Here is a 27,995-nt window from a genome sequence, read left to right as displayed (position 1 = left end):
GCATATAAAATGGTATATTTTTTTTTTGGTGCGAAAGAGCTTGTGATTACGATTTTCTCAAGGTGACCACGTACAAAAAAACAATTCGATGCATTTATTCATAATATATATATATTATAATTAATATGGTATATATAAATTGTATAAAAATATTACAATTATATATGCATATTTGTACATAATATCTGATAAAACATTTATAATCGAATTGTAAACTCGATTTTACTGTTTAATTATTAATACACTGATTGTAAGCAGAAATAAGTTTTAAGTTATCAATTAAAATGTATAAGAAGTGACAATTACTTAAATTTAATAGTAAAATGAAATCCTAAATTTATATTATTATTAATGTATTCTGTGTATGTACGCATGTACATATTGCAATTTGTCAAATACTGTAAAGTAGGACGCGCGTTTGTAAATACAAATGTATACCCATATACTTAATATTATATATATCTATAAATTATTGCAATAAAAAATTAAAATTTTAAAATTTTATATTAATACAAATTTATGAAAATTTTATAGTTTTTTTCTGGTTTTATAAAATAATTAAATTTTTCTTTTTGTAAATCAAAATTATAATCGTTGGTTTTGTGCGCCTAACTCAGATAATATTCGGTAATAACGAATTGTTTCTTTAATTTCAATACAAGGTAAAATATAAGATTTACAACAATTTAAAATAACAAATAAGATTAATGTTTTAAAAAATCAAGTAAAAATTAAAAAAATTATATTTTAAAAATTTTAAATACTTTGAAACATTAAGGCTGTAGCTTTTCCCGAAATTTTTTTAGTTCGCACTGTTTATCAATATATCGGAATTTTCGAAAAAAATAGTGCGGGAAACTAAATTTTAATGTGAAGTACAATACGTTCCCATACACTCAAAATCTAAAAATTTTTAATAAAATTTAGTTTTTGTTAAAATGGTTCAATAAAGTTTAAATTTGATGTTTAAAAAGTTTAAATTTGTAATTTGTTGTTTAATTTATTTTATTTAAAACGAATTTTATTTTTCTAAAATTTTTTACTAAATTTCTTGATTAATTATTTTTCTATTTTATTATTTATAAACTCAAATTATCGAATATAATATACTAACATTCCTAACAAGAAAGTTATTTATCAATCTAAAAAAAATAATCGACATTATAATGTTCACGCAGCCTCCTGTTCATCGCATTTGTAAATAGGTACATAACATAAAAAAGATATATTCTCACTTTCACTAACTTCAGATAAAATTCAGCAAATTAATAAAAGATTATACATAACTATTTTGAAATGAAAACATTGTAGCTATTAACCATTTAAAAAAAAATAACTAAAATTTTATCTTACTTGAAAATATCAATAATATATTTTAAATAAAAATTTACGATATGTAAAAATTTTGCTCATGAACAATTACTTGTCGAATTAATTAAAAAATATTAAAGGGAAAAGCACCTTAAATGAACCATTTTGAAAAATAATCAAATTTGACTGTTGAAGTTATTATGTACATTTGCAAAAATAAACTTTTTACTAACAAATTAAACGAAATTTTGTACAAAATAAAAACAATTTTATTCAATATAAGTAAACTAAATAACTTTTAAGGATCGCTTTGTGAAAAAGAATTAAAAAAAAAAATAAACTTTTTTATTTTAAAAAAATATTCAATTTTTTTTTCGTTATACTCTTAATTTTTTACAAAAATGCGCCTTAAAATTTCAAGTCAAATATTTTTAAAAATCAAATACATGTTTTTATCAAACTTATGGATTTTATTTTGTAAAAATTCATTTTACGTATAAACTTTGATTTTGTAAATTTAATTAACGTGAAATTTTAGCATTTTTTTGGTAAAGGACAAGTAAGTAAGTATACGAGTAGAATTTTCACAACGTTCAATGTTTATTTGAAAAAAAACCTATAAAATTCCATTCGAATTAATAAAAATCTTTTACATAGTCTCGATTTTTACCAAAAAATTCGTATAACTTTATTAGTGTTTTAGATTTTTGAATTGGTATTTTTAACGTCTGTGAAATTATTTGCAATCTTTTATATAATAGGTATTCGACATTAATACAACTACACAATTACTATATAGCTAATGTGAGCATTATTATTTTTTAATTTCTTTCTTAAATTATAATTACACGTTTTCACAGAAATCATAGTCATAATATAATAATTATATACTAATGTACATACATACATATATTTAAATATTATATTAACATGTATATATACTAATTTATAATTTTTTTTTTATATATAAAGTTTTAAATTAATAAATCTTACCTTTTTTTTTCTGTTTTGTTTTTATGTTGTTGTTTTTAATCCTTATGAATATTTATATATGAATATATGAAATAAAATTTTTATAAAATATAAAAATTCTCGTTTAGCTTTCTTTTTTTTTTTAATTTTAAAGAATTCAATTAAATAATTTCATTAATTTATATTACAAATATATGTTTATATCTATGGTTTATAACAAAAAAATTAGGTATATATATATATATATATATATATATATATATATATATATATCTATATATAGGTATATTCTGTAAACTAATATTATATTGTGTATATAACGCGTTGATATTTTAATCAAAAAGTTAAGAGCACCTTTTAAAAAAATTAATTATAAAAAACGAGATGACAAATTTTTCTTATTTTTTTTCTATTATCGAAAATTTTTTCAAGATCAATCTAGACTGTTTTCCAAAGAACATTTATTGTAATTGTTACAGAAAGAGAAAAAAAAGGATGATTTTTCTTTCTATTTTTTAAAGATTGTTATATGCCCGTCTATTTATTTATGTGTATACATTTACATGAGAAACCATGGCTGTATTTTAATATTAATTTAATCAAATCAAAAATGCTTAATGCATTAATGTACAGAAGAAGAGCCTAGACGTACGTTGCATCGAAAAAAATTTTTTGTGAACTTTTTGTTCTTTCTTTATAACATTTTATCTTATGTTATTATGAGTTTTTATTTCATGATATTATCCACCTATGTATGTAATTAAATTTTTAATTATTTTTAAAAAAAATATAAATTTTTTAGTTGATATTTAATTTAGTTGAAATCGAAAATTTTAAGAAAAAATATTCGTAAAGTTTTTAATATAAAATTAAAATTCAATTAAATTTGTCGGCAAAAGAAAATTAAACGTTTACAAGGATCTTTTTTTTTAAAACAAATACCTAGACTTTTATAATTTAAAATAACACTGTTATAATATTTTAGTTACACAAAATGTTATATTAATTGTTTTATAATTTTAGTTAATAATTTTTAATTTTTTTTTCTTTTTCTTGGTTCTAGATTTAAAACAACTGTAATTTAAATTTAATTTAATAAATGATGTAGCTATGTGGATGAAGTGTTGAGTAATTTCTACATATTTATATTTATATTTCACGGAATGTACTCATATATTTTGTTGAATAATAATTAGTATAACTTTATTTATTTTATATACAAACTTTTCAAGATATATATATTAAATTATTTTCCTTTTATTTATTATTATAATTGTTTTTTAACGATCAATATTCACACTACAAAAAATAAAAAAATAACTATTGTACGTTTTAGTATATAATTTAAAAAGAATATTTTGTATATACCGTAAATATTGTTATATGATTTCCATGTTGAATTTACAGTTAATCAATAATAAATTAATGTCGTTTTTACTGTTATCGTCTAGAAAATGCTCTATGTACAATAATATTTTATTTTATTCTGATCTTATTTTCTTTTCTCCGGAATAATTATGATTTTTATAACACTTTTCCTGTTTGAAATGCATTTGTTATACATATATACATATGTATATATGTATATAAGCGTATACACTTCCTGTAAGGTATATAAAATATACACAGGAGGTTATATTAAAATAATATCTTTTACGAGTATATGTACATTAATTAATTTTTGAATTTCTTTTGATTCAGAGAATATCTTTTACCTTCTTTCTTTAACTCTAATTAATACATAAAAGTATCAAAAAATTAGACAAAAAAATCAATCACCTGTCCGTATGAAGTATGAATTAGAGTACTAAACGATCGAACAGTCGGCTTAAAACTACCAAATAAATTTATGATTATAGCAAACCAAAAACAAAAAAAAAATTTTTTCCTGTTTTTTTTTTTTTTGTGAGATACTCTTAAGAAAAACTATAATAAAGCATAAGTATAAACAAATACTAAGAAACGTACAATGTATTTAAAAACAAAACTACTATTATTATAGTTGACTGAAAAATGCAATATACATACAGACATACATATATTATAAATGAAGTAAAAGAAAAATATAAAATTTCGAAATCGTATATAAAAAGTGTGTATAACAGAAATAATAGTATGAATAAGCTCAGCTTGAAACATAATTCTGTTGCTTTGTAGTAGAAGCAATAAGAAGCGACAAGAAAAATATTGTTGACAAGTAGCATTCATAACGGGTAATGTAACGTGCAAAAGAAAGAAATTAAAATGGTATTAATTATTGTAAATAAAAAGCAATCTTAATGTAAATGAATTTAACATTCAACAATAAATTCTTCTTTAAAAAGATTTTGTATTTTTTATTAATATTATAAAGTTAGAAGTAAATTTTGTATATACAAAACAAAATAGTGTAAATAGAAGAACTTTGTAAAAAAATAAATATATGTATGTGTAAAATAAACATTTACTTATTTTAAATTAATCTAAATAATTTTGTATTAATGCTAAGATACTTAACATTTTTATCATTTTTAAGAGTAATTAATTTTTACTTCAATTTATAAAGGGAAGCACCGGGAATGATCCATATAGGCATTGTCATGTAAGTGTAACGCCTCATAAGTACAGCGAAAAAAGGTACCTTCTATAGCTAGGTATGTACATATGCATATAATTTCCTTTTCAAATAATTTAGGCTTTAGTAAAATCCCTAAGTATATAACAACTTCTTAATAATTTTAAACATTTATTATGAAAATTAAGTACAAAAATACAAAAAAAAAATATTACAATTACGATTATAAAGCATTTTATTTTCTTAACTTGAATAAGCATAATATTCTCAGTCGAAAAGGTTTAACGAGCTTGTACATTTTTGTGTTTATAAGAAAAAAATTTACTAAAGTTTATCAAGAAGAAGCCAATCCTGGCCATAATTCAAACTAGTAGAATAGAAGTACTTTCAAACTTGAAAAGAAATTTTTTATTTCATATAACGTAAATAAATTGCTCAAGAAAATTGAAATTTTCTTTTCTGAAAGTATTACTCAGTTTCAAAGAACATAATATTATTCTAGATGACCGTAATCACAGTTAAAAATTAATTTTCTTAATTTTTTGATTAATCTTAATTTCCTTATAGAAATAGAAATAGGAATTTAGGTATTTATTTTTGAAAGAAATTATGAGATTTAAAATTAAAAAAATAAATAAAATCAGTAAAAAACTAAAAATTCTAATATTATTTTCTAATAAAAGTCCAAATTTTCTTGAATTCACTTTTAAAAAAATCTGATGTGGTCAGCACATAACCGACCGCATTGTATATTGTCTAGTTGAGTGAAAGTGTTACAGAATATTAAAAAAATGTCTGTTAAGTACTTCTTTCCAATTCTAAGGACATTTGCAAGCTTATAGTTAACATATCTAGAAAAATGTAAATTTGGCTCTTAGTACAGTTTCGTTTTGTGCTATCCGAATTCCCTGAAATGCCCACCAGTTTTGGTAATGTCCAGAACTCAAATATCAAATTTAATGAAATCCCATCAATTCGTTCCGTAGATATGGTGAAAAATGTAAAATCGGCCCGCAAATCAGTTTTCGAGCCCTGATGTTTCCAAAAAATTTATATGTTCATTGTTTTAATACGAGAAATTCATATATTAAATTTGAATGAAATCGGTTGATTATTTCTCTTTATATTCACAAAAATGTATATTTGACCCGTAGTAAAAGTCTAGTTGCCGATGCCTGATCTTTCCAAAAAATTTACATGTTCATTGCTTTAATACGAGCAATTCAAATATTAAATTTCAATGAAATCGGTTGGTTTTTTCTCTTTTTATACACAAAAATGAATATTTGGCCCGTAGCAAACGCCTAGTTGCCGATGCCTGATTTCTTTCAAAACATAGGAATTTTCGCGGACGATCGAACAAAGCTAATATATGAAATTTCAAGTAAATCGGTTGAATACTTTCTTCAAAATGTTCAAAAATGTGAAACAAGCCCGCTAAAAAGCGCAGTTCCCGAGGCCTGATATATCCCAAAAGTTGATCAATCTTTGCCATGGTGGAAATAGACTTACATATAAAATTCATCAAAATCGGTTCAGCAGAACTTGAGATACACGCGTGCACACACAGACCGACAGACCGACAGACCGACAGACCGACAGACCGACAGACCGACGGACCGACAGGTTGCTAAAAATAGTTTACTTACACTTCCCTACTATGGAGAAGTGCATTCCCACCGAAAACTCGATATGCAAAATTTGTTGCCATCACATCACCTACCTATTGTTTACACAATACGGTCGGTAAAAATAAATATACGAATACACGTGCAAAAGAAATTTGACAAGGTACTTTTGAATTTTTCTTCAGCTGAATACTATATTTAAAAAAATAATACAAATGATAAATGTTCAGAATTTATTTGATGTGTTATGTTCAGAATTTATTTGATGTTATGTTTGCAACGTTGTTAACACTGAAATATTTGTCAAATTGTGTATCCAAAATTTTATCAGTTTTAAGTAGAAATTTTTAATTTAAAATTAATTGAAATTCTCTTATTAAAGTAAACAATGGAATGGAATAATACAATGCATCAAAATTTTTATGTTTTCAAATGTAAAATAATACAAAATTGAAATTTAATTTTTTTTCGACTTTGACATAATCGTACAACTTTTATTTGATGATTCCGAACGTCCGTATTTTAATACGAGTACTTAAAAAATTATAAAATTATGCGATTACTAAAAAATTTTATTTATTATTAAAATTCATTTAGTATGAAAGACGTATAAGAATTTTCGCCTCTTTAATTAATGAATTAAGTTCTTAAAGAAGCGTTTTCTAATTGCAACAGAATTTTTCGTTTTATTGAAACCGGATACAACATTAGATTGTGCAAGATATCTATAATTGAATCATATCTATGGTATTGTATATGATGCAATAGTGGTTTATTAATATTTAAAATAAAAAAAAATTTATAAATTTTACAAGTGAAATCATTAATGCAAAATATTAGAGATTTTGAGACACATTGTTTGCATTATTAACGGCAATTAAAATTTTGAACATGCTTACAAACATATATCTATACATATGTATATACAATTACAAACGAATATCTTCTTCGCCAAACATGTGTGCCAACTCAAGCGGACGTTAGATTTTGCCAAAAAACTTTAATATGACATTAGAAATTTAAAACGTCCAGTACCATTATACACTGAGCGAAAAAATGCATTTTAGAATTAATTACGAACGTATTTGAAATAAAAATGTGGCATTATAAAACATCTTTTAAAACTTTTCACGAAACATTTTTAAATCAAAAATGAACATTTTCATTATAAAGTTGAAATATTTTAATTTCAAAGTAGCATTTTCAAATCGAAAATGCAAACTTTGAAATAAAAATGTCATTTTTGATTTTAGATTGTTCCAATTTTAAATTAAAAATGAAGCTATTTGAATCTAAATTTTTTATATTTGGTATACCTTCAAAATAAGAAACAATTTGTTCCTTTTCAATATAAAGTCGAACGTTTTTGATATTAAGTTGAACGTTTTTGAATTTAATTTGAATGTTTTTGAAATAAAGTTGAGCGTTTTTAGATTAAAATTGAAACATTTTGAAATTATATTGTTTTGAAATATAGTTTTCTTTTCCAAATGAAAAAACGGAAAGTAATCTAATGTCACAATAAAAAATTAACAATTTTGTAATTTTATTATTAATACCAACAGGATTACTACTTTAAAAGGGAAAAGCAATCCCAATGGAAAATTGTACAGCCCCAGATCAAAGAGACCTAAATGCTATATCTGAATCTACCACAAATATAGGTAAAATATTATTTAAATTAGACATCAATTTTTATAACGTAAAAAATTAATGTCATACTAGCTGGCATAATATGCAAATTTAAAATGATTATTTAATTAAATTTTTGCCAACATTTTTTTTACTTATTTTTAGATGCTTTGATTCAAAGTAGTTTTTCATTGAAAATTTAGCAATTTAGAATCAAAGTTGTTCGTTTTTAAATTAAAACAAGTAAAAACGTTTCACTCGGTATAAACCGATTGAATTATACCCTGCATCTTTCGTTATTGTATAGCAATTACTCGAACCTTTGAAATCAGTCTATAGAAACTTCACGGATATGTCTGACCTATAATTAGACATCCGACTACCAAGTTTCATGAATCTGACTTTATAATTTTTCCAAATATTTAAAATTAGCATTTGGAGTTTTATGGCACGTACCTGAACCTGTCAAGCAATTCCATCAAAACTTCACAAATATATCTGATCTATAATCGGACACACAACTGCCAAGTTTCATGAATCTGACTTTATTATTTTTCCAAATATTAAGAATAAGCTTTTAGACTTGTATGGGAGCTACTCAAACCTGTCAAGCAATTCCACCAAAACTTCAGAAATATATCTGATCTATAATCGGACACACAACTGCCGAGTTTCATGAATCTGACTTTATTATTTTTCCAATTATTAAGAATAAGCTTTTTGACTTGTATGGGAGCTACTCGAACCTGTCAAGCAATCCCACCAAAACTTTAGAAATATATTAGACCTATAATTGGAAACATGACTGCCAAGTTTCATGAATCTGACTTTATTATTTTTCCAAATATTTAAAATTAGCTTCTGGAGTTGTATGGCAGGTACCGGAACCTGTCAAGCAATTCCTCTAAAACTTCAGAAATATATTTGATCTATAATTGGATACATGACTGCCAAGTTTCATGAATCTGACTTTATTATTCTTCCGAATATAAAAAATTTGCTCTTGAAGTTGTATGGCAGCCACCCGAACCGGTGCAGCTATCCCATTATAATTTTTAGAGCATGTGTAGAATATAATTGGACACATGTATACAAAATTTTATATTTATAGTTTATTAGTTTTTGAAATATTTAAAATAAACACTTTGAGTTGTATGGCAGCTACCCGAACCCGTTGTCCGAATTAGTCCAATAACAACAGGGCTCGTCCTTGGCACAAAAGAAAAAACTTGTGAAAGTTTGGTGTCGATTGCCTTATTCGTTTTTGAGTTATCGTGCGATCGGACGGACGGATGGGCGGACGGACGGACGGACAGACGGACATGTCTAAATCGACGCAGAATTTTACGCTGAGCAAGAATATATATATATGTCCATACCGCAGATGACTCCTTCAAGTAGTTACAAACTCCATACCAAAGTTAATATACCCTTCACGAAGTGCAGGGTATAAAAAACGCGTTTACTCGGAAATTATATTGATTTCACTTTGATTCAAAGTTGTTTTTTTTTAATTTAGGTTGTTTTTTTGCTCAGTGTACCAATTAAAAATTCCAAAGAAACTATGCCACTTTTATTTTTTTTTAACTACAGAGTATATATTGTGAATTTATTCAGCGTGTGGCTCCAAAATACCAGAATTAGGATTTCTTTACAAGAGCTCATCATCTATACAAGGTGATTCAGTAATGAGCGCAATATTATATACCATCGTTTAGACATAATCTTTGTGTTTTTAGCGATAATCTAAAGTGGGTTATCTTTGTGTTCAAAAGTAAGTGTCAAATTTCAACGATTTTCATGATACAAAGATTTTAAGAACATATTATTAAATTTTTCTTGCATACGTATTTTTGATTACAATGCAAAACAGGTAGGAGCTTCAAAGAACTAATGGATTAAAATCAATGGACGAAGTTACAAGCAAAATCTCCTGGTCCTGTACTAATTATGAAATTGTCCTGAATATAAGTAGATATATACATACATTACTAAATGTACCTTAAAACTGTTATATTACATTATAAACTGTTTAACCGCTTAACTACATGCGATCATATACAGATGCATGTGCGCGCGCTTGAATATAAACAATCAAACTGTTAAAAAAACTAAAAATTGCACGTCTGTTAGCGCCCTAAAAAACTAATTATTTTTAGGTTGATTTATTTTTAAATTTAAATCTTAAAGTTCCTGAAAAATTTTTTAATATTTCATAGCTAATTATTTTTTATTTTTGTAAAAACGAAAAGATTGAAATGTGGATAATTCGGAAAACTTGGTATAAAAAGAATTCTTCAAAATTTCATTCCGAAAATACTCCTTGAAAAACAGAAAATTTAGCTGATATATCATAAAAGTGATAGATTGAAATTAACGCAATTATCGAAAATAAATTTCAATGTGGCCGCAAAATTAGCTAAAGGTCTAAAAAAACACGAAATCACTCATATCTAAATTTTTGTTTAAGTTGACATTCAGCCTGTTCCAATATAAAGATTTCATAAAATTTCTTTTTTTATTATTCGAGACATTTTTTAAAAATTTATGGATTAAAAAAAAAGTGAATTTTGTTTCAATTCAAAAGAAAATTAATGACAGATTTTCAAATTTTGTTTGAAATAAGAAAATACATATGTATGTACATATCTGTTACTCATATGTTATACATATGTATAATTGTAGAATATACACCAACTTATACACAAGAGTTTCCTAATTTACAATCGTTTCACAAGAAAAAAAAAATACGAATTTACTACTCTACTTCAATCTACTACTACTCTACTACTCTACTTCAATTCTACTTCAATCACTTACCTGGCAATACTTTTGTTAACGATAAAAAGTACGGCAACTCATAATAAGTAAATATTAATCAAATTTCAGTAATGTGACGTGAAGAAATAACAAAAGGGAGTGCAATACAAAGTTTAGTTTTTTTTGATAACTACAAATTTTCTACCATCGTTCTAATTTTGTAAATATAAGTAGCTATATTCAAAATATGTCGTGCCACTTTAAATATACAAAGGAGACGAATCTATCAATTCCAAGAACCGCAGAAAATAATAATAAAATTTATTATGAAGTTAAAATTGTAATCAAAGATGTTGAATGGTCCGTTCTAAGACGATACAGGGAGTTCTACGATTTTCATGAAAAATTAACTCACTCAGAAGGACATGTCATCGCGAAAAGCCTTTTACCTCCAAAAAAAGTAACCTTAAACTTAAATCATTGCCAATCAGAATAAGAATGTATATAAAATAAATTATCGGTTTCAGATTCTTGGAAATAAAAATCCAGAATTTGTGGAGCAAAGAAGAAAGCTTTTGGAGGAATATATTCAATCATTACTAGGATTATTTAATGATAAATTACCCAGAGCATTCATTGAATTTCTAGAATTTAATAAGTACGATATCGTATATCTTTTGCAAGATCTATCACATTATTTTTGTGAATTTGGTGATTCATTACTGCTGACATCTAAAGAATATAATTTATCTTCCCTTGAGGCAACTATTGAATTTTTCTATTCATAAAACTTCCTTAAACAAATTTTTATTTTAGTTACATTGCATTAGTGAAAGATTATGTATTCCATGTCCAGAAGCGGATCAAAAAGATAAATATGATTTTTCACATGTACTGGACTTTTGCTCACAATTGGATATAGTTTCTGTTACCCCTTTACATGTAAAAAATTATAGAAGTCCAGAAATTAAGTGTTGCGACTTATTTATACTCTGAACCTAAAAATACAAAAGTTAAATTTTGATCACACTTAACCGCAACGCCTAATTTTTTACTTGATATGTCAATAAATATTAACCATTGTTTTCTAGGCTCATGAAGCTACTGAAGGATGCTATTACAATGCTGTTGATGTGCCAATTGGAAAAAGTAATTTGATTCCAAAAAATTTAAAATTCAATATGAACGCTTTTAGAAATATCAAAGAATTAAAGTTTTATGGGTTATCAACTGAGAATATATCAGATGCCTGTAAGCATAAATATTTTTGAACATGTGCAGGAAAATATCCTTTATTTATTTTTTAGATTTTCTAAAAACGTCCTTAGTAAAATTTTACGTTCATAATACAACAATTCGCCAAATTAATCAAGTTCTATTATGTGATTCTGTACACAAAGATGTACCTAACGCAAGTGATTGCAATGTATGGGATAAATTACAACATCTTGATTTTACTGGAAATTTGATTACAAGCCTTGATGAAAGTATTAAGTTAGCATCTAAAGTAAAAACATTGATTTTAGATAAAAATCGCCTAAAATCGATACAGTGCTTATCAAGCCTGTCTAATTTAGAAACACTTAGCTTGGCTGTTAATCTTATATCTGAGTGTTTGGATTGGCATTTACAATTAGGAAACTTAAAGACCTTAAATTTATCACAAAATCGAATATCTACTCTGAGTGGATTAAGAAAATTATACTCATTAGTTAACCTAGATTTAAGTTGCAATCAAATTGAAAATTTAGAGGAAATTGACCATATAGCTAGTTTACCACTTTTAGAGAATTTAAAGCTAACTGCAAATCCTTTAGCTGGAAGTGTTGGTTAGTAAACAGTTCATATTTTTAGCAAAATTTCATATTTATAAAAAATAACAAAAATATAATGTTTATTATAGATTATAGACCCAGAGTATTAGCAAGATTCTATGATAGAGCACCCGAGGTAAATTTTCCTATCGCTTATATGTATATACAGAAAGTTAATGAATATTAATTTTAGATAATCTTGGATAATGAGCATGCAACAGGAATGGATTTAGACATGGCTTTAGTTCTATCAGCATTGAATAAGGCCAAAATTAATGTTAACAGTATTTCTTGATTATGGAACATACTAATTTTAAAAATTATATTTTAATTTTACACCAATCAAACGACTATTTTAGATATTAGGAATAGCTTTTAATTTATTTTTACTAGTAAACTACCATTTACTTCAAATATTAGAACTAATCCAAAAGTTAAAAACAAAAGACAAAATTTAAAAATATTGTATGTAAACTTTATGTTATAAATGTTTAGTTTTCTTTACTAAAATAAAAATTATACATATGTAAATTTTCATATGTACATATATCATTTGTATATAATATATAGTATGTTTATATTATGTACTCCATATTTGTGAGCTTGTATTTGAAAAATCTGTATGTATTTCCTTCTGCATCTTATGCATATATTTATACGGAAATTACCATTAGTATCTCTTTAAATACCAATATTTATTGCAAAACTTGTTGAGAAAAAAATTCAGTTCTGATTTCAAGATGACATTTCGACATCATTATGAGATTGAATTAGTTCATTAGAGTTATTGGCTGGTTCATCATCCTCAGGTAAACTGTCACCTGCAGCAGCATTTTCATCAGCTTCTTCTCCACCATCTTCCTCTATTATATCATCAAAATTTTCATTTTCCTCTGCAGTGTCTGCTAAAACTGTAGCATCATTACCGTTTTCTTCGCCTCCATCATCATTATTAGTTTCACCATCGTTGTCGTTATTACCCTCTTCTACATTTTCACTTACAACACCAACATCATCGGCGTCTTGTTCTTCGCCTTCATTGGTCGCTCTTTCTCCTTCCTCCTCGTTTTCCTTTGAATCTGTAAAACCTTTCTCATTTCCTTTTTCCCCTTCAACTCTTGTTAAACCAAGCATCTCAAACATACCTAAAAAGTATAGAGTTCTGAAAGTAGTCTACTTTAAAATAAGCAACTCACTCTTTTTGACAACGTTTTCTTGTGCGGCTTGATGAGATATATAAGCACTTTTATGACCACATGTAGCTAAATGTCGGGCTAATGAGTTACCATCAGAACTTGAAAAGCCACATACGCAATGCATTTCATTTTCCAACTCTATTTGCACACTGCTTTCTGGATTGACGCCAGCCTGACAATATGATGCATGTGCTGTCATTGATCTTCCACAGCACGACTTGTATTGACATTTGTGACATTTCATGAGTTGCCTAAAAACATAGTAACAAATTTTTAGAATTTTTGAAACATATTTCATAAAGTCAGTAAATAATACGTAATAAGTTTTTTTCTTACTTAAGATGACCCTCTTCATTCAGCTCATAATCACATTCTATGCATAATTTTCCTTTCGGTACGGTTAAAACTATTGGTTGCTGATAGCTTTTGTCAACAGTATAAGGTGCTGTAACTCTATACGTTGTTCTTGCAGTTGTTTTTACAATTTTTGCAGAATTTTCAAATATTAATCGCTTCACTTTACTGCCCCATTTTACGTATGATTGATGATCGTTTAATAGATGATACTTCAGAGCACCTTTATTGACGAAAGATAGAACACATTTGCCACATTCCTTTTTTTGATTTTTAACAAAGTGCTGTCTTAAGTGCAAATAATACATTTCAACATTTCTTTTAATAAATTCTCCATTTGAATAAATCCAAAATACCTGAAACAACATATCAATAATATTAATTATCAACATTTGAGTACATGTTATTTTCTTTTACTTACATCCAAACATAGAGGACATTGAAGTACATTTGAATTACTATGATTATCATAAAAATGGGTTACTATATCCCAATGCGCTGACGTTCTGTATTGACAAGCTCCACATTTGTATGGTAATTCGAGAGCAACATGACATTTTTGTAGATGGGTCGTCAGAAGTATAGTTGAATTAAAACGATTCTAAAATAAGATGATGAATTTTTGATAAAAAAAACTTTTTTAATGAAAAAAAACTTACATTGCAAATTAAACAGTGATAAGACAATGCAGTCGAATTTTTTGTTTTTATTGGGTGGTGATGTTGACAATGTTTATTTAACTGCTCTTCTGTTGTATGTTTCTCCATACAAAATATACACTGGAAAGGATTAGCATTTTTTTCAGAATTAATGTGATACATAATATCATGTTGGAGATCTTGATTTGAAGCAAACTTGTCGTTACAAATTGGACATTCTAATTGCACGTCTTTTAAATCTTCTGTATCTTCTTCAACTGCCCATATTTTTCCATAATAGATTTCTTCGATACTTTTAGTGTTTGGTGGTGGCTTTATTTCTTCTTTCATAACAGGTTTTGGAAGGGGCTGCTTAGGGAGTGCCTTACTTGATTTGTTTGATGGTACAACCCAAGGGTCTTTTTCAGTTTTAATTTTTTCCAATGGCTTTAACTCAATGCCTAAATACATACGAAATATTATCAGTTATAAAATTAGAATTATATTATTAAGCTTAATTCGGTAATACTCAAAACCCACAAACTTTTTATGACATTACAAGTATGTATAAGTGAGAAAATATTAATAATGGCTCCCCATATTGCCAAAATTTAATGCTGTAAGTTTCTACACACATATTTTATCAGTTATTTCTAAAAAAAGTGTAGAAATAAAACTTTGAAGTAAAACTTTTTCAACATTATTTACTAAATTTGCATTGAAATGAAAACTAAAACAAATTAAGTTTATAATACAAACACAAAATTTTATTGTTAAAAAGAACAACATAAACCTTTAACTTATAACAATATTTTTCTTGTAACTGCGATTATTAGAGTACATTCAGTTTGAAATTGAAAAACCAATTAAAATATTTGTACACTTGAAAAATTCCTGTTTAACATAATATAAAATCTTTTAAGACAAAAGCTGATTTTAATTATAAGTAGTTTAGGTTGTTAAGTGTTCAATTTAAACTTACAAATTGTAATTTGGAATGAATATATACATGAAAAATCTTTAAAAAAAACATTTGAGTTAAATTATATTTAAACTTACAGCAATTATATGAAATTAATTAACTTATTAAACTTCAAAAATTATTAAGAAAATTTTTTATAAATCACTAGTAAACTCCTACCAATAAGAAAGTAACACTTTGATTAACGGGTCTTCATATAAAATACTAATATAATTATATTTTATAAAATAAAATAATTAAGAAATATTCTTAAATTCTTAAGTCTCCTTTTTTATATTTTCTTTAAATTTTGGTCCGACGTAAAGAACCTGTAAAATAATTTCACTATTAAAGTATTTAAAAGAATTTCTAGAAATAAAATAATTTTCCAAAGCCTTTAAGTATTTTGAACTACACCTTATTTTTTACAAGCATACTGTTAACAGATTATTTAATCTATCTTAAAAAAACTCACGTGTTTCTTTTTTTTCCGGCAGCTTCTTATTTGAAGTTGGTACATTTTTTTTCGTAGATGAGGTCAACGCAGTCTTATCATTATATGTTTCAACGGTTGAAAGATCAATTTTAGCGACTTTTGAAGGTTCTTTGCATTCAGATACGCTCCAGTCTTTAAATGGATTAGTAGCGACCTAAAAAAAAGTAATAAAAAGCAAAATGTTTTGAAAATTTAGTCAATAGTTTAACATACTTGGTACAATCTTTGAGTTAAATTGTCGCCACCTTCTAATTTTGTTTGCTCGGCAATATGAGCCGTTATGTTATTAAATGCCTGCAAAGGATATGACCCCCACTGTTCACGCCACACCAGTTCATCCAAAAATTGTTGTATCATCTGACGTGACAATAAGCTCAATGTATTTTGGAACATTCGTGGTACGACTTTTCGCAAATAATCCATAACACCTGAATTCGTATGTTTTGCCGTAGGATCACTGGCAGCTGCTTGTATTAAATTTTTAAAACCCATCCCTTGTAAAATAGTTTTATCTATAGTCAAATCTATTGCGAGAATACTATCTTTCTGAACCCATCTTGATAGGGGTTCTAAGATAGCTATAAACCGCTTTTTATAATTTCTATCCTGATCTGAAACTGGTTCAATAGCCCGAAGACGAATAACTTTCTCCGCATGATCAAGAACTCCTAACACTTCCACTTTTACTTGACGTTGTTGCCCATTTTGACTGGTTGTGCCTAAAGAAATAACGCCAACCTAAAACAATTTTAAAAATTTAAACGTGTTCATTTTTAAATTCATTAAAAATTTTCCTACTTCAACGTATTTGCCTGGACCACCTAATAATTTCATTTTCTGATTGACAGATAATGTACATACAGCACGTAGCCATGTGTAAACTCCCTTAATATAAACATTATCAACTTTTACCCATTGAACAACATTTTGAATATTTGTTTGGCAAGACCAGTGATAAATTAATTTTAAGATACACGATGGAGGATGCGGCGCATTTTCAAAAAGGGAACCAAAAAATACCGATATGAAGTTATTGGGACAACATTCATTTATCCAAACATAGCCTCCAGAATATGGAAACTTTGAAGCATCAGAATATACTCCTAATTTTAATACATTTTTTCGATGTTTTGTACATTTTTGAACTGATTTAAGTAAGCCTTCTTGAATAAGCCATTCTGTAAATTTAGATGGTGTCAACATCAACACCACCTTAACTTTAGAATCTAATTTACTTCTAGTTGTTGCAGCCGCATCTTTTGGTTTTAAAGAAGGCTTAGCGAGAACAACCAACGAAGGAAAAGTTTTCCCTTGCAATTTACTATTAGCGGCTTCTTTTGCACTAGCGTCAAGGTTTTTCTTTCCATCTTCTGTTCCAATCGTAAGACCACCTAAAGACGTTCCCTCCGTTGGCCTTATTTTAACTACTGGTGGTGGTGTAGATGACGATGGCGCAGATGGATTACTCTTTGGTTTCTCAGAAACTTTTGGTGACTTCGCACTTGTTTTAGAAATTTTCGATGGTGGAGTATAAAAATCTTTATCTCGGTTTCTGGCGATTCGTTTTGCCAGTGGAATATCATCATCATCCTCACCAAAATCTGCGAATGATGTTGGCGCTGCTCGACGCTTTCCAGGCAATGGTGAAGTTGTTCTTTTATTACTTGATAAGGATTTCTGGTCTGGAAACGGAGATTGCATTTGTATTGATGCTGAATGAGGTTTCTGGCTTCTATTTGTAGCTTTCAAGGGGAACTTTTGAGTTCTAAGATTTTGCAAATCAAAGTATCCGTCATACTGAGTAGCTGTAAAATTTTCACCTCCAAATATCAATTCTCCTTTATTGATTAATTTCCATTCTTGAAGTTTTCCTTTAATATCATTGCATTCTTTTTCAATTTTTTCATAAGCGGCTAATTGAGCCGGGCTCAAAACATCGGGTGTGCACTCAAGATCAAGTGTGCAAAAAGCAACATCCACCATCATTTATGTATTTTAAACTTTTCACAATTTTTCTTTATGATTTTCGCCTCTATTGTTTTAAATCTAAAATATTTATTGACCGCACTTTAGTTTTCAATCCTTCGAAAAAATATGGCGGCGATTTTGTTGGCGTCTATCAAACCTGAAGTATTGCCAAATTTTTAAAACATTTTTAGCTTTTTGACTTTTTTTTGCATATTTGTAAAACGATTGATAATTTTTGCATGTTATGACAAAATAAATGCAATAGACTGTTCTTATCTTCGATTACTAAGATAAAAAGAATGTGAATGCGTTAGCAAAATTATACAGACGGATATAGCAGGTAGTTTGATCTTTGAAAACAAATATAGTAAATAATTTTAAAATGAAAACTTTTTTATTCAAAAGCTTTCATTTTAAGATAAATTAAATAATGTATATGTATATTTCTGCGTAAAATAAAACTTAATACAATCGAAAATCAAAAAGATAAACAATCTGCTAGAGTTTTTTTGTGCACAAACACATTTTTAATTTTATTTTGTATGTACATATATACATACGCTTCCAAGTATTTCCTCTTTCTAAACATTTACTTTTTAATGGTTTTGATTATAAGTTTTTTCTTATTTTAATTTTTATTTTCAAGAAATGTATAAAATGTTCAACATAAAAATAAAAATATAGCTAATGATGAGAAAGAAGTGTTTTAAACTTTTAAATAGTATACCAGATTTTTTTAGAGGAGTCAATTTCTAGCAGTAAAGTATTCTAAAAAAAAATATGTATGTACAAACATATGTATAATAAGCATAAAAGAATTACTTTAAAATATAATAATTCTGTAATCTATTTCTTGAACATATTGAGGAATTACTTAGTAATATCTATAATAGTCAAATAACATTCATTTTTTTTAGCCAAAAAGTTAAAGATTTTAGGAAAAAATATTCGATTAAGATAATATATGCCCTGCAAAATGAATCAGTCCACGTGATGACATATTTGTCAAAATGCTATTTAAACTTGACAAGTCATCTCTCGATAAATTTTGACGTTTATATTTTTCATAAAAAATTTGATGAGAATTGGAAAATTTTCAATTTAGATTTTTATTTCTTTCTTTTTGACATTTTATAAAAAAAATTGAAGAAAAATTTCACCAAGCATTAACAATATAATGACTTCCAGGAAAGAATCGGAGAGGACGAAATTAATACAGGAAAAATGTCAGAATTTATTAACCCAAATGCTTAGAGATGAAGATAATAAATATTGCGTTGATTGCGATGCTAAAGGTAAGTTTTAAACTTAGGGGGCGTTCTGCATAAAATACTTTTTATTTTTCTAAAACAAAAACTCCAATTTGCTATTGTACTCAACCTTCTAGGACCTCGTTGGGCTTCTTGGAATTTGGGAGTATTTTTATGCATCAGATGTGCAGGGATTCATCGTAATTTAGGTGTTCATATTTCAAGAGTTAAATCGGTATGTATACCATTGTTTATTGTATCTTTAATTATTTGAAGGAAATTAGTCATAATTGCATACATGTACGTACATTTCAAATTCTTCGTGGCATTGAATATCAATATTTAATTAAAAATAAAAGGTAAAAAAATTTCAAAAGTTTCTCAAAACATTTAAATATGCATATAGGTATTTATATTTCGATTTTTAGGGATTTTTGTACCTACTTAAATAAAAAACTGTTTTCTTTCATTATTTTTTATATGTATTTATTTTTAAACAAATCCTTTTAGGTAAATCTTGACACATGGACTCCAGAACAAGTCGTATCGTTGCAACAAATGGGTAACTCAAGAGCTCGCGCAGTTTATGAAGCGCAAATACCTGATGGTTTTCGACGTCCGCAGACTGATACGGCCCTAGAAAATTTTATAAGGGCAAAATACGAGCATAAAAAGTATTTAGCACGCGAGTGGGTTCCACCTTCACCACCAAAAGTTGACTGGGCAAAGGAAATAGATGAAGAAATCGAAAAGCAAAAACGTAAGAAGAAGTCAGCGTCCGGCCAATTAGGTGGGATAACGGCACCATTATCTTCTAGTAATATAATTAGTAGTGGTGATAAAAAAATCTCAAGTACTTCAAATTCTATCAAAAATACCCCCTTACCTGCACCACTGCCTAAACCAAAGTCGTCGAATAGTCCCAAAACATCAAACCGACTAGATTTAAATTCATCAACTTCTTCATCCACAAATAACTCTTCTTCCCTTAACAGCAGTTCCGATTTGCTTGGTTTAACATCTCCAACAAATGCACCAGCCGTAGTTGGCAAGGAACATCAAAATGGTTCTGATCAGTTTACTAGTTTTTTAAGCGCAACTTCAACAACTAACCCTGTAAATTCAAGTTCAGCAAATGGAAAAGCTAATTTGGGAAAAGACTTAAATAAAACCGCTGCAAACTCTTTAGCAAAAGAAGAAGAAGATTTTTTTAATCAAACAACAAGCTTAGGCTCAGTTGCAGACCGTGATAAAAGTGGAAAATTAACCAAGGATAGTATTTTAGCGTTGTATGGGACTTCAAATCCAAGTAGCTTAGGTCAATTCAATAATAATCCATTAAGCAGTGTTAGTGGAGCATATAGCAATGTTTTTTCAGCAGGTTTCATGCAAACAAGCATTCCAAATCAACAAAATCAACAACAATCCCATCAAGCATTCCCGAGCGGTAATGTTAACCTGGGAGGAGCAAATGTTACCAGTGGTTCGAGCTGTTTATCAACAAATTTAAATTTGAACTTAGCCGGTATGCCGCAAGGATTATTAGGGCCTCCGCAGCAAGTTAATCAATTAGTTCATCCTCATCAATTTATGCAACCACCAAGTTCGATGTATAATGCACCAGTAATGACAGCACCAAATGCTTTTACATCGGCATCTGGTGGAGCAAATGGTGGTACATCAACTGTTCCTTTACAAGTACATCAATATCAGAATATGAATTTACAACAGCAAGGGTTTGGGCAATTTCCTTCTCAAAATAATATGAATTTAACCAACTTACAGATGCATCCACAAACAAATATGTTTCCAAGTTCATTCAATAGTGGTGCAATAAATAATCTGCAATCAAATTTCATAGCTCATCCTCAAAATACTGCTAATTCGGTTCCAATTTTAGGAGCAGCTACAACGCAGCAATCAACTAATTCGACAAGTTTAAGTCAACAATTTGGAAACTTAAATCTGGGAAATGTTTGGCAATAAATTATTGTTTGCTCTTTGAACTTTGTATTTTGTAATACTGTGTTTGATTAAGCTATTTTTTTATTAAAGAATTCTTTAATTGATTATCCTAAAATGTAACATCGTATAGAAAAAAAAATTAAAGTTCATTAATACATAATTTTAATGAAAATCATTGTTTTCTCGCGATCATTTTGGAAGTGAACAGCCAGTTTTATAAATTTTTGCTTTTCGTAACATATATTTGTACCTTAAATATATTTGTTATACGAACTGATGTTTTTTTTCACCACAATATATATGTATATGTACACAAGATATGCATTTGAAAAAAATTTCCCAAACCACTGATCTGTAAATAGTGGAATGTATTTTAATATTATTTGAGCTTTGGTATGAAACTATGTTTGTACATTGAATGTAAATAATATAAATGTATATTATTAGGAATTGTAAAATGTATAGCACAGTTTGCTCATTTCATATTTTCCAAAATTTATTTCTTTTTTTTTGCTAATTTCCTCTTATTTTATGATTAAATTTGTAATTGCATTGTTTACTATTTCTGTAAATTTCATAAAAATTATTGAAAATATAAATAATTACACAAACTAAATGATATATGCATAATGTAAATAAAAAAAAAATGAATGCATTTCTATGAAAGAAATACTTAACATTTTTTTTAACATTACGTCATTGAATTCAAAAAATTATAAAATGGTTGCGAAAATGTAAAAATTACTTTTTTTTTGGTTAAAAGTTAATTTTTATTATTCTACTTAAAAGTTATTTTTATTATAAGAAAACTTTTTCTAAATTTTATTTTGCTTTATTTAGCATTGAAAAAAATTATATTGTATTTGTCAAAATATCTGTAAAATAATGGATATTAAATGTATATGTACTTGCAATAATAATTTGTGTGGAATTGCTTAATTTATGTTGCACATATTGTGTGTAGTTCTTTAGAAATTATATAAATGTTTCATAAAAAAAAATTTCACTATCAATTCATATATATACATATATGTATATATTAAAAAAAATTAACAAAAATATATGATACCTAACCACTTATTACGAAAAACAAACATAATTTGAGAGTGAATTTTTTTTTTTGTATAAAATGCTCGATAATTTTTGTTTTTTATAATTGATTAATACGAACATACTTTAGCGTAAAAACCAATAAGAAACACGCGGGATCACAAAACTTGTTAATTAAATTGTTAAATTGTATTGAATTCAGAATAAATAATAATAGTACTAAATCGTCTTATTAAAACTATCATCTATTTAATCAAAACCAAAATTAATAAAAAGTAATGCGGATGAAAAAATATGCAATTTTAAATTTGTAGAGAAGAAAGATGTAAAAATTAAAAAAAAAAGAAAAATAAAACAAATCTATAAACCATAAATACAACAAAATAAAAAATTATTTTTCAATATTATTGCAAATAATTTTTATTAAGAAAATAAAATTAGTGTGAGTGCTGTAATATATTTTAAAGGTACAATAACATTTAAAAAAATTGAGAGGTACAACTAAAGTACATATGATTTGAAAATCGACGTACTTAATTTAAGAAACAGAGTCGATATAAATTTAAAAAAAAATTTGAAATATCCAAATTATTTATTTCTATATTTTTTCTTTACTTATTGAAACACTACTATTTTTTTTATTATTATCATTTACAATTACAAAATAACAGGAAGAACAAAAATTAATAAATATAAATCTTTAATATTTACACAAAAAAATATCTTGTAAATTTCAAAAATAGCTATAATAAATTTCAAAAATAGCTATAATTAAATTTTAAAGAACAATAAGAACTAATTTATGCAAATTAAATTGACGGAAATACTAGTAAAATATCATAATGATTTTGAAAAAAAACAGATGATAGACAACCCATTTACAAATTTAACAGTATTATTTTATTTATCATAAATCGTTGAATTTAGATCGGGTCACATTTATTTATTGTGGCAGCGCGTTCTCCCAGAAAATAGTATAAATAAATAAGAAGGAAACATATCAACCATATTTAATAATCATATAAAATATTAAAATTCGTAAACCCAAATTTTGTTAATCACGTGCTCATAATTACATCATAATTACATTATATTATTTTTAATCATGTATTTCGTTCACTTATTAGCATACAAATTTCAAAAATGTTGTACCTTTCTTTAAAAAAATTGAAAGTTAAAAAAAATAAATATAGGTTTATGTACATGTATTAATGTAAAACAATTTTGAATCCTATTGATTTCTTAATCTGAAAATAAAAAAAAAAAAACAATTAAAAGTTTAAATAAAATACATATTTCAATACTTAAGAATATTATGTATAAAAAATTATTTTTGAAAATTATATAAAGAATTTTATAAAATACACCCATAAATATAATTTCTTAATAAGTTTAAGTTTTTTTTTTCCATTCAAATAATTTTAGGCAACTTTTACAATTAAAGTATTCTCGAAAGTTTATATAAAATTAGTGATTAAAAGAAGAATTTTTTTTTGAATTTTAGGACTGTGATGAAAAAACGAAAAATTTATAAAGCACTATGTCATATAAAATAATATCTTCGCGTAATTTGCTATTTTAACATTTCAATAAACTTTTTTAATTTCCGATACGTATTTTTTTTTTCACCTCATTTCGAGTTTTATGCAATAATTACCATCACTTAAGAATAAATTATTATTCTAAATCATAATTTATTTATAATAAAAATTTGTCTAAAAATAAAAATATTTTTGAGTATTGTTTATTTTTCTATACTTTCTAAGCTGCGTTTTGAATTGTTTCGCTACATCGTTTTTAATTAAAATAAAATTAAACAAAACAAAAATAATTTTACTGAAATAATAAATATAAAAAATAACATCAAAAATTAATAAAAATAGTATAATAATCAGTTGTCTAAAAATACAAACTATACTTGTAACCAAATACTATACATACATAAATATTATATTAAATATAGTATATGCCTAATGAATAATATTATGTATATTTTCGACATAAATGTACCTTATTATATTTGTAATTCAATATAAAAGTACACTTTTGTTTAAATTCCAATAATATTGACATTATATTACAAATAAATAAATATTTAATCTTAACACAAAAGTAAAATTAAACTAAACTATATCATTATATGGAATAAATACTTAATGATTATAATAAAACTAAAATAAAACGGATGCCTATAGATAATTAATAAAAAATATTACGTTTAATTAAAATTTTATCATAAAAATTAAAATAAACACATAAAAATTTGCGTTTTTGAAGATATTTGCAAACAAAAAAAAATAACGTAATTTTTTGAAAGCAAATATGTAATTATATTATAGATTAAAATATAGCTCTAATGAAAATTGATAGTAATAAAAGTAATAATTAATGATTCAATAAAATAAAATGAAGAAAATATAGCTAAAAAATATTTTTATTTTCGAAATGTTTTACTTTGGGGGCAAAATTAGCCTTTTCTATTATTACATAATATAATATGTATTATATATGAAGTGTAGTTAAATAAATTTGGATCAAATCAAATATAAGGTGACAAAAATTCAAATTTTACAAATTTTGAGAGTGATAACTTGAGAGGGAATGAAAGTGAAAAAAAAATCTTCAAACGAAATAAACGATTTATTAATGTCTAGGAGAAAAACTATATCAAAAATTTGGAAAAAAAAATATTTAAGATAAATATTAACGTATTTTAGGTAAATATTAACAGCAATTTTGTTTTTTTAAAGGAAAAATATGGTTTCCCGCGGTAGAAGAATCCAGCCAATACTTTTCTGCGTTTGTAAACAATATGAAAACTTCAAAAAATACTTTAGGAAATTTCATTGCAGTTTCGAGCACATATGTACATACATACGTTATTGTACGAAAAAAAATTCACCAAAAACTGGGACTCAAATATAAAATAAAAATAAAATTTTATATATTTTTCAAATATAAAATAAAAATAATAAATTTTATAAAGTATACTTTACTAGGTGTAATTTAAGAGGTCCTTTAAAAATTTAAGGGGTCCTTTTTTTTAACACTAGCTTTCATAACAATTTTAAATAAAGTTGGATCAGACCAATGTTTGTATTGTAGCATTTTTTCCTCCAACATGTGAAAATACTGCTTTTAAAGGTTTTTAAATACAGTCTATGTGTACCTATCGCACTATTAAAATTATTGGTTTTCATTCATAAACGAAACTATTTCTAGGATTGCATATATTTAGGATGAACGATTTATGCAGTCTGAAATAAAGCAAAAATGAATTAATATAAAGAGTGGTGATTTTAAGGGTTAGTTGCGTGAGCTAAGAAAAAAAATTATATTTTTAATGTCGTGGAATATACCGTTAGCTTTTTGCGTTTATAAAAATTTGAAAAATCTTACGGTTTCGGAAATATAAGGTTTAAGAAATATAATAAACGTCATAATAGTCATATAACTGAGAGGGGGTGGAGATGGAAAAAAATTTTCTTCAAACGAAATGAACTATTTGTTAGTGTCTAAAAGCTGCTAAAATTTGAGGCTTCCACAACCTGGGGTCTAGAAGAAAAATAGCATAAAAAATTTGGAAAAGACGGATTTTAGATAACGGTTAATTTGAACGGCCATTTTGTTTTTCTAAAGTTTAACTATAGATACCGCGCTAGGGGAAGCAAGCCACTGCGTTTGCAAAATTTGGAAAATGCTTATGGTTTCACTGCAATAGTTGAAAAATGGCATTTTTAGGGTTTTAGAGGGTTATAATTTCTAGAGGGGCGGAGATATGTATAAATTTTCTTTTACGGAAATAAGTTTCTAGTAAAGATCTATCTACATAAAAAATTTCAGCTTTCTTCAAGGGTGCAGAAGTTTTATAAACATGTCCACATGAAACTAACAAGCACTTTTTTCAAAAAATTTTTGAAAAAGTGCTAAAAAATAAAGTGTGACTTTTTCTCTCAATCTTTTCTCATAAACCGTTTGAAAAACTGAGGGAAAAACTGAATAATTGTATTTATTTCTTTTTCAAAATACCTGCGTTTACACGACGCTTTTGCATCAATGAGTGACATTCATTTAATTTTAGTCTTCTAAACTAAGTTTGTTTGCCTTTTTAAAAATATATTTACATATTCTCTATCCCATTCACAAAAAAAGCGACTTCCAGACCTGTATTATTGTCAAAATTACTTTAACATATACCCTTATAATAATCGGCGAAGCGAATGGGTAGGCGAGTCGAATGGATTAGGCGAATCGAATGATATTTTAAGTTAAGATCGGCGAATGCTTTCATCTTCAAAAACAATCTAGAATACTGGGAAAAGATGGGAAAAACTTGAAGTAATTTTCAGAGGATATTACTTCAGCTATATTCTTATAATTAACAAAACCACACAGATTATTGCAGGAAAGGGAGTATCATCGGTTCATCTACCGCAATAATCAGTGTCTTTTTCCAAAAACTGGGAAGATAAATTTTCTTTTAGATTGAGTATGATAGGTAATGTATTAAAATAATTGAAAAACTCCAGCAATTACAAGAAAGAGGAAAGATGATGTGATTTATCATTTGATGAAATGAAGATAAAATCTATGTATGAATAAGACAGAAAAAAAAAAACAAAAAAGTTATGAAACGAATGCTAAGCAAAAAATGAAAGACAAAATTAATAAAAAAAAATTATAACAATTATAATTAATAAAAAAAAATTATGATAATTGCAGCTTTCCTTTCAATAATAACGCTATTTTCATACAATTTTTCAGTTGCGTGTCATATGGCGTCACAGCCAATTGTCAATTATTTTGTACACTACTTTGTACGCCGTGTAAACTAACTGAAAATATGTAAAAGTCTTCGGGTAATGATGCAAATTAGTATCATCAGAGTACGTTACCATTTGTACAAATTTGTGATAGATATTGTTGTTGTTTCAAGCGAGGTGTATTTATTTTGTAATATAGATATACTTTGGTGGCAAAAAAAAGAAAACTAGCTGGAACAAGTCGAACTATCATGAAATAAATTCACTTTGGTTTCAAGTACAAAAAATATGTACCGATTTTTTTTCTAGACTAATTACACTCCACCAAAACCTTAGTGCATAATTATTTGCTCATGCATGTATTTTTATATATTTTTTTATAATTCGTTTGACATTTTTTTAGAATTATCAAACATTTCTAGAACAGAACTACGGAATTATATTAATCAGATAAGATCGCAATCATCTGAAATTTTTAATATTGTAATTAAAATTGTGAATTATGTCGTTTACGCAATATATTATGACAACGGCGCTGTTCTGGAGTTCATGTTGGCGGCTCTTTATCAGCTCAGATTATATATAGAACTTATATAAAGAGAAATTAGTAACTTCGACAAGATTGACAGATTATTTTGGATATTTTTGTTATTTTGAGTTTTATCAACACAAACGTCTAAAAC

At 26.4% G+C, this 27,995-nt stretch overlaps 4 protein-coding genes across 4 annotated transcripts in view; 2 read left to right on the top strand and 2 right to left on the bottom strand.

Annotated features, from left to right (window-relative positions):
* The window catches only part of LOC129606290 (patched domain-containing protein 3), an 84,569-nt gene extending 82,133 nt beyond the window's left edge, over positions 1 to 2,436 (bottom strand). The window contains exon 1 of the mRNA XM_055516528.1: positions 2,305 to 2,436. The gene's annotated coding sequence lies outside the window, so the exon portion shown is untranslated. The remainder of the gene's footprint in view (positions 1 to 2,304) is intronic.
* Positions 2,437 to 11,006: 8,570 nt separating this feature from the next.
* On the top strand, positions 11,007 to 13,012 carry LOC129606326 (nischarin). The gene is made up of 7 exons (XM_055516590.1): positions 11,007 to 11,317; positions 11,385 to 11,618; positions 11,674 to 11,799; positions 11,949 to 12,108; positions 12,165 to 12,686; positions 12,761 to 12,807; positions 12,865 to 13,012. Exons 1-7 carry the CDS (start codon positions 11,105 to 11,107, stop codon positions 12,964 to 12,966), a joined length of 1,404 nt encoding a protein of 467 aa, XP_055372565.1. The 5' UTR covers positions 11,007 to 11,104; the 3' UTR covers positions 12,967 to 13,012.
* A 143-nt stretch (positions 13,013 to 13,155) lies between these two features.
* LOC129606325 (uncharacterized) lies at positions 13,156 to 18,425 on the bottom strand. The gene is made up of 8 exons (XM_055516589.1): positions 17,115 to 18,425; positions 16,530 to 17,054; positions 16,296 to 16,470; positions 14,881 to 15,320; positions 14,643 to 14,822; positions 14,204 to 14,577; positions 13,868 to 14,118; positions 13,156 to 13,816 (listed from the first exon to the last, which is right to left on the bottom strand). The coding sequence occupies exons 1-8, from the start codon at positions 18,300 to 18,302 to the stop codon at positions 13,407 to 13,409; spliced, it is 3,543 nt and encodes a 1,180-aa protein (XP_055372564.1). The 5' UTR covers positions 18,303 to 18,425; the 3' UTR covers positions 13,156 to 13,406.
* Positions 18,426 to 19,326: 901 nt separating this feature from the next.
* Positions 19,327 to 22,204, top strand: LOC129606201 (stromal membrane-associated protein 1). The gene is made up of 3 exons (XM_055516363.1): positions 19,327 to 19,579; positions 19,672 to 19,769; positions 20,045 to 22,204. Exons 1-3 carry the CDS (start codon positions 19,462 to 19,464, stop codon positions 21,518 to 21,520), a joined length of 1,692 nt encoding a protein of 563 aa, XP_055372338.1. The 5' UTR covers positions 19,327 to 19,461; the 3' UTR covers positions 21,521 to 22,204.
* The last annotated feature ends 5,791 nt before the right edge of the window (positions 22,205 to 27,995 follow it).

The sequence above is a fragment of the Condylostylus longicornis genome, unplaced genomic scaffold (assembly GCF_029603195.1).
Source record: "Condylostylus longicornis isolate FDR11 unplaced genomic scaffold, ASM2960319v2 ptg000018l, whole genome shotgun sequence".
NCBI classification, from domain to species: domain Eukaryota; kingdom Metazoa; phylum Arthropoda; class Insecta; order Diptera; family Dolichopodidae; genus Condylostylus; species Condylostylus longicornis.
The sequence above is the reverse complement of the archived record's forward strand: the minus strand, read 5'-3'. Positions and strand labels throughout refer to the sequence as shown.

Excerpts from the sequence above, each read along its gene's own strand:
- LOC129606326 (XM_055516590.1), top strand. The coding sequence starts at position 11,105 with ATGTCGTGCCACTTTAAATATACAAAGGAGACGAATCTATCAATTCCA. Across the intron at positions 12,687-12,760 it reads TCCTTTAGCTGGAAGTGTTG|ATTATAGACCCAGAGTATTA; the intron begins GTTAGTAAACAG and ends TGTTTATTATAG. Across the intron at positions 12,808-12,864 it reads TCTATGATAGAGCACCCGAG|ATAATCTTGGATAATGAGCA; the intron begins GTAAATTTTCCT and ends TATTAATTTTAG.
- LOC129606325 (XM_055516589.1), bottom strand. The coding sequence starts at position 18,302 with ATGATGGTGGATGTTGCTTTTTGCACACTTGATCTTGAGTGCACACCC. Across the intron at positions 15,321-16,295 it reads GCCGGAAAAAAAAGAAACAC|GCATTGAGTTAAAGCCATTG; the intron begins GTGAGTTTTTTT and ends GTATGTATTTAG. Across the intron at positions 14,578-14,642 it reads AATGTCCTCTATGTTTGGAT|GTATTTTGGATTTATTCAAA; the intron begins GTAAGTAAAAGA and ends ATGTTGTTTCAG.
- LOC129606201 (XM_055516363.1), top strand. The coding sequence starts at position 19,462 with ATGACTTCCAGGAAAGAATCGGAGAGGACGAAATTAATACAGGAAAAA. Across the intron at positions 19,580-19,671 it reads CGTTGATTGCGATGCTAAAG|GACCTCGTTGGGCTTCTTGG; the intron begins GTAAGTTTTAAA and ends TCAACCTTCTAG. Across the intron at positions 19,770-20,044 it reads ATATTTCAAGAGTTAAATCG|GTAAATCTTGACACATGGAC; the intron begins GTATGTATACCA and ends AAATCCTTTTAG.